Source organism: Ictalurus punctatus, chromosome 1 (assembly GCF_001660625.3).
Source record: "Ictalurus punctatus breed USDA103 chromosome 1, Coco_2.0, whole genome shotgun sequence".
Classification (NCBI taxonomy): domain Eukaryota; kingdom Metazoa; phylum Chordata; class Actinopteri; order Siluriformes; family Ictaluridae; genus Ictalurus; species Ictalurus punctatus.
In genome coordinates, this window is record NC_030416.2 from 24,000,861 (window position 1) to 24,007,092 (window position 6,232).

The 6,232-nt window shown below is 36.3% G+C and overlaps 1 protein-coding gene across 1 annotated transcript; it reads right to left on the bottom strand.

Annotated features, from left to right (window-relative positions):
- Positions 1-630: 630 nt before the first annotated feature.
- On the bottom strand, positions 631-2,583 carry eny2 (ENY2 transcription and export complex 2 subunit). Its single transcript, XM_017494993.3, has 5 exons — positions 2,476-2,583; positions 2,044-2,119; positions 1,869-1,939; positions 1,018-1,092; positions 631-900 (listed from the first exon to the last, which is right to left on the bottom strand). Exons 2-5 carry the CDS (start codon positions 2,109-2,111, stop codon positions 827-829), a joined length of 288 nt encoding a protein of 95 aa, XP_017350482.1. The 5' UTR covers positions 2,112-2,119; positions 2,476-2,583; the 3' UTR covers positions 631-826.
- Positions 2,584-6,232: the final 3,649 nt, after the last annotated feature.

Below are 6,232 nucleotides of genomic sequence, written 5' to 3' on the forward strand. Positions count from 1 at the left end.
TTGCTCTAGAGACTGTCAGATACAAGCATCCAACTCAACACATGCAAGAGCAGCATAGACAAAATATCTTTCATTTCACTGCTTTGATTTGCTAATAGCTTTAGATCTTATATGGGGCTCTAGACTTCACCAGCAGAGCCACACATTTAGAAAAAATTGTTCTTCACAGATTCTTCAAGGTTTTCACTGACTCACTTTTAGTAACCATATCCAGGAACTCCATACAGTCTCTTGAGCTCAGGACTGAATCGGACAACCTGGAGCTGTGAGGCACCACTGTTCCTCCACCACACCACAATTAAAGGTTTTCAGCTTCAAAAAAAAATATTCATCTTGAACCAGGATATTTAAACCCTAACGTTACATTTGCATTATTAAAAAAAAAGTATAACATTACTAATTTTATACATTGTGCTGCTGAAACTTGATTGGATAAGCCACTGTATGTATGTAAGCTGTAAGGAACATGCTGAATTCACAGGAATTACCATATTTTAACCTTGCCTTCCTTAAATTATTATATTACTATAATAAATAGTATAATATTATTACACACATTTTAAATGAGTAACTTCATTTGTAACACTTTTTCTGTGCCACTCCATGCAACAAAGCAGTCAAAACCATTCATTTACAAACATGAATAAACTTTATTGTCATGACAACAAAATCATTCACTAGACTTGCCTTTTATTTCTTCACCAATACTCAAGGCAGTACACAAACAGACTTAAAAAACAAAAGAGAGAGAAATGAATGGGAAAAAATGATCAATTTTACAGCTAACGTGGCATTTCAGTTGGCACGGAGTCCAGTATCCTGTGCATCATGTAGAATGTTGGGCTAAGAAGGCCCTTATTCTCTGAAGAAGCTCCTTCTTTACACTGTCAGGAACCAGCGCTGATAAACAGACAACTCTACTTGTTAAAATCATTGAGAAGTAATTTATTACTTGCTTTGGTAACTCTGTTCTTGATAATTGAAATAAACTACAGAAAATGGAAAGCAGAAGCCTACCTCTTCCTTTAGGAGTGATTCCAGCCACCAAGTCTTCTACAGTGACATTCTCAATCCCCTTTTCCTTGATGACATCTGTGAAATCAGTTTTGATATAAGCATGAGAAGTCAAAAATCTGTTTTGATATAGGATAAGTCTTTAAACGTAGAAGTGAGCCAACAGCACGTTGTGTAATGAGCAGCACGCATACCATGACACAAAATCTAATAGCTTTTTAGTATCTATTGTTCTGAGGACTGGGTTGTCCACTAATCGTAGGGTTGGTGGTTCGATTCCCAGCCCACGTGACTCCACATACCGAAGTGTCCTTGGGCAAGACACTGAACCCCAAGTTGCTCCCGATGGTAAGTTAGCACCTTGCATGGCAGCTCTGCTACCATTGGTGTGCGAGTGTGTGTGTGTGAATGGGTGAATGAGACACAGTGTGTGACACAGTGTAATTATGGATCAATTGGTAAAATGAGATTATTTTATTTTTATTTTATTTTAAATGGTAAATGGTCTGTACTTATATAGTGCTTTTATCCAAAGAGACAGCGCTTTGGATAAAAGCACTATATTAGTACAAACCATTTACCATTTAAAATAAAATAAAAATAATCTCATTTTACCAATTGATCCATAATTACACTGTTTAAAGTGTTGGGTTTTTAAATTTTATTTGGACATTAATTTTCTTGACAGTATCAGCGTTCAAAACTTCAAAAATGATTATAAAACCAGACAGCTTCAAACATCATGATCGTGACTAAGAAGGCCATGGTCATAACTGATGACGGTAAGTCTGAGTGGACTTCCCAGCATACAATAAAGTCATCAGTTCATGAATCACTCCAGAACCTGTTCTTACCTTTACAATGTGCTTTTAATTGATCTCTCCAGCCACACTCAATCAGCTTGCCTCTGAGCAGCTCCTTTAACCTGCAATGCAGATAATAAAAAGATAAAGTCTTTATGTCCAGGAAATATGTCTGGTCCATAGCAAAGCCAAGTTAGCTACGTAAATAATAATAAACATCCCTTACCGCTCCCTCTCCCCCATTTCAATCAATTTCTGGTTAATTGCAGCCCTCATCTGTAACTCTTTATTCATCACTCGGCCTGCAAGACATTAAACTGCAGTTAGAAGCAAACACAAAGTAGCGAACATGACTCACTAAATGGTTGCTAATCTTAGCGACGACAAATTTCTTTCTTTTTTTTTTTTTTGGTTGTCATAAATAAACCAACCAACAGGCAACCTCGAGAACAATAATTTTAAAAGCGCAGTCTATCGTCATGCTACGTTTTATGTTTAACAATAATTTATCTAAATGCTACAACACCATTACAAAGGGTTTAGCTAATGTTAGTTAGCTTGCTGACGCTATTTATACTAACTTGCACTTATTGGCGCAAAGTGAAAACATGAAACACCGCTAACGATGCTAGAATATCGCTATATCGTAAAAACTTACCTAAACTATCGCAGAAACAAACATAATGTTTTCATTAACGGATGCTAGAGGACCTTGTGGCCAACGGTCCCTACCTTATTTTGGTCCCCTAAGAAACACGCAGATAAGAAAAAAAAGGTTCCTACGTGCATGAACTGCGCTGTCGAAGAAAAACGTGATTAATTAGGTAAGTAAAGAAACTGAGATCTCTATTTAATTATTTAATACTGTGTATTTAGCTTTGAAGTACCACAAAAGCATTCTACATGTACGATGTCACAGTTTCCTGGAATTGTACCTAAAAGGGTACAGGTACCTATAAAGGTTCCCTGGTTTATACCAGCTCTATACCAGCATGTATGCGACGGTTTGGTCGCAGCATTTATTAGTTTAGTGTTCCTCCTATTTCACAGGACACTGATGAAGAATATAAACAATAACGTTTCTAATTTTTATAAACAGAAAATGAAGGCAGTCAATTGTTAACGTCTTAATCATGTTAACCATGCGATGGCAGTATTGCTTCAACAGTATTGCTCCTATATATATATATATATATATATATATATATATATATATATATATATATATATATATATATATATATATATATATATATAAAAGAAAGTATTTGTTTGTTTGTTTGTTTGTTTGTTTATTTATTTGTTTATTAGCATTGTTGACCTACTGTATCCTCGTGTGAGGTGTGGTGATTACATCACCAAAAAAAAAAGAGAAAGAAAATAGAATGTCATTTTTAATGGTTATAATGGGAATTATATTGGTTTTACTGGAAACTGTAATGGTCCATGTGGGTCTGTACTGGTAATTTGTTGCCTTCTATTGGTAGCATGCTATGTCTAGTGGATATCATTAAAGACCTAATAATGGTAATGGTTTTAATGGTTAGCTGATGGTTTGTAGTAGCATTTGTAGTGGAAACTTTTAGAATTTCTGTGATGGTTTTTATTGCTTTGGGCTTTTTCCCCCCAGTGGGGCAGATCTTTACTCTTATAACTACGCAACTACTAGTTTTACTCTAAAATTCAGTAGTTAATAAAATATGCTTTAAAATATGTGAATAATAAGGCAGGTGCATGCGTGCTTCTGACTGGTTCTATATTTCTATGATTGAGCCGGTTAGTAGTAAGGACCTCTCCATGTTGTGTTATGCTTAGCTCATAAATCTTGTACACTATATTTCTCACACATACAGTGCCCTCCACTAATATTGGCACCCTTGGTAAATATGAGCAAGAAGGCTGTGAAAATGTGTCTTTATTGGTCAACCTTTTGATATTTTGTTTAAAAGATATCAAACAATTGCAAACACAACACAGGTTTATCCCAAAAAAATCTTTAAGTATAGGTGTGCAACATCTATCCATTCATATGAGAAAAATATATTTTAAGTATATTCTCATTGATATTTTACATTTTTCGTACACCTGGGTGACTAGGAACAGGAAATTGTTCAACTATGACTTCCTGTTTCAGAGGGGTATAAATATGAGGTAAAACATAGGCCAAATTCCCTTAGTCATTCATCACAATTGTAAGAGCAAGGAATATATCTGTGATGTGCGGCAAAAGGTTGTTGAGCTTCACAAAATGGGAAGCGGGTATAAGAAAATAGCCCAAGCATTGAAAATGCTCATTTCCATCATCAGGGCAATAATTAAGAAGTTCCAGTCAACTGGAAATATTATGAATCAACCTGGAAGAGGACGTGTGTCTATATTGTCTAGTGCACTGTGAAGAGGATGGTTCAAGTGGCCAAAAAATCTCCAAGGATCACAGCTGGAGAATTGCAGAAGTTATTATGTCTTGGGGTCAGAAAGTCTCCAAAACTACAATCTGAAGTCACCTACATCACCACAAGTTGTTTGGAAAATAAGCCTCTACTCTCATCCAGAAACAATCTTAAGCATCTTCAGTTTGCCAGACTCTACTGGAACTTCAAATGGGATTGGGTTCTATGGTCAGATGAACCAAAAAGAGCTTTTGGCAATAAACAGCAGAGGTGGTTTTGGCACACACAGAGACGTAGCCATATGTAAAAGTACCTCATGTCCACGGTTAAATATGGTGTTGGCTCTTTAATGTTTTGGGGCTGTTTTTCTGCCAGAGGACCTGGACATTTTGTTAGGATACATGGCATCAATGGACTCAACAGATATTAAATGAAAACATGACTGCCTCTGCCAGAAAGCTTAAAATGGGCCATGGTTGGATCTTCCAGCAGGACAACGATCCAAAACATTAATCAAAATCAACACAAAAATTGTTTACTGACCACAGAATCAGCGGATGATAGATGGCTTTACAAGCATGACAGATAGTGTCCATGAGAAGTTTGACTCTGAATGGGCTTGAAACCCATAGAAAACCTGTGGGGTGAACTGAAGAAGAGAGTCCACCAGCGTGGACCTCAATATTTGAATGATCCGGAGAGATTCTGTATGGAGAAATGGTCTCAGATCCCTTGCCATGTATTCCCCAACCTCATCAGGCGTTATAGGAGAAGACTCAGAGCTGTTATCTTGGCAAAGGGAGGTAGCACAAAGTATTGACTAAAAGGGTGCCAATAACTGTTGCACACCTATATTTAACAAGTATTTTTTTATAAACATTTTTTGCTTTCAATTGTTTGCTATCCATGTGAGCAGAGTATTTCTATGAATTTTTTTAACAAACGGTTAAACAGGAAAGACAATTTTCACAGCCTTCTTTTGCTCATATTTATCAAGGGTGCCAATATTAATGGAGGGCACAGTAGATGCTTGACTTGTATATGACAGCCACCCAAGTAGGCTATATTCTGTCCAAAATCTGCATTTTGGTTACACAAGTTCAGGATAAGCATAGATATAAGACTTTTTTAATATAATTTTTAAATAAATAAATACATAAATAAATAAATAAACCAAGATAAATCATGTCAGATCTTTTTCCACCTTTAATGTGATATAGCAACCAACAAGATTCAAGTGGAAAAACAAATAAAAACATTTTATGGAAAAAAGAAAAAGAAAATTACTTTAATAACCTGGTCACATAAGTGTGAACACCCCTTAAAAATACTTTGTTAAAGCACGTTTTTGCTTGTACTACAGCACTCAGTTTTTATGAGTAAGAGTCTACCAACTCAGCACATCTTAACCCTCTGGACCCTGAGGGTGTTTTAGGGCCCTGGAGAAGTTTTGACATTTGTGCCTTGACATTTGTGGGGGGGGTTTCAGTTGCTTGTAAACATATTAATGGCTAAAATCTAATTACACTGTATTCAGCACAAAAAGGGCTTCAGTAATATGTGAGAAGCATGTATGTACATGTTTGTATTTTTGAGAAAATGGTGGCTGTAGCTCAGTTGGTAGATCAGGTTGTCCAATAATCGCAGGGTTGGCGGTTCGATTCCCAGCCCACATGACTCCACATACCGAAGTGTCCTTGGACAAGACGCTGAACCCCAAGTTGCTCCCGATGGCAAGTTAACGCCTTGCATGGCAGCTCTGCTACCATTGGTGTGTGAGTGTGTGTGTGAATGGGTGAATGAGACACAGTGTAAAGCGCTTTGGATAAAAGCACTATATAAGTGCAGACCATTTAGCATTTTAAAACAATGTTTATGCAAAAAAAACCTTACACCTGTAAAACATACAATCAAACAAACAAACAAATAAACAACTGTGAGCATGTTTATTACACAAAGAACTATATTATTAGCATAATCAATCACTAAGAGTAACATCGCCCAGACATAAAAATAAATATTTTT

Coding starts and splice junctions, on each gene's coding strand:
- eny2 (XM_017494993.3), bottom strand. CDS start 2,111: ATGAATAAAGAGTTACAGATGAGGGCTGCAATTAACCAGAAATTGATT. Junction 1,940..2,043: donor GAAATGGGGGAGAGGGAGCG/GTAAGGGATGTT, acceptor TCTGCATTGCAG/GTTAAAGGAGCTGCTCAGAG. Junction 901..1,017: donor AATCACTCCTAAAGGAAGAG/GTAGGCTTCTGC, acceptor TCTGTTTATCAG/CGCTGGTTCCTGACAGTGTA.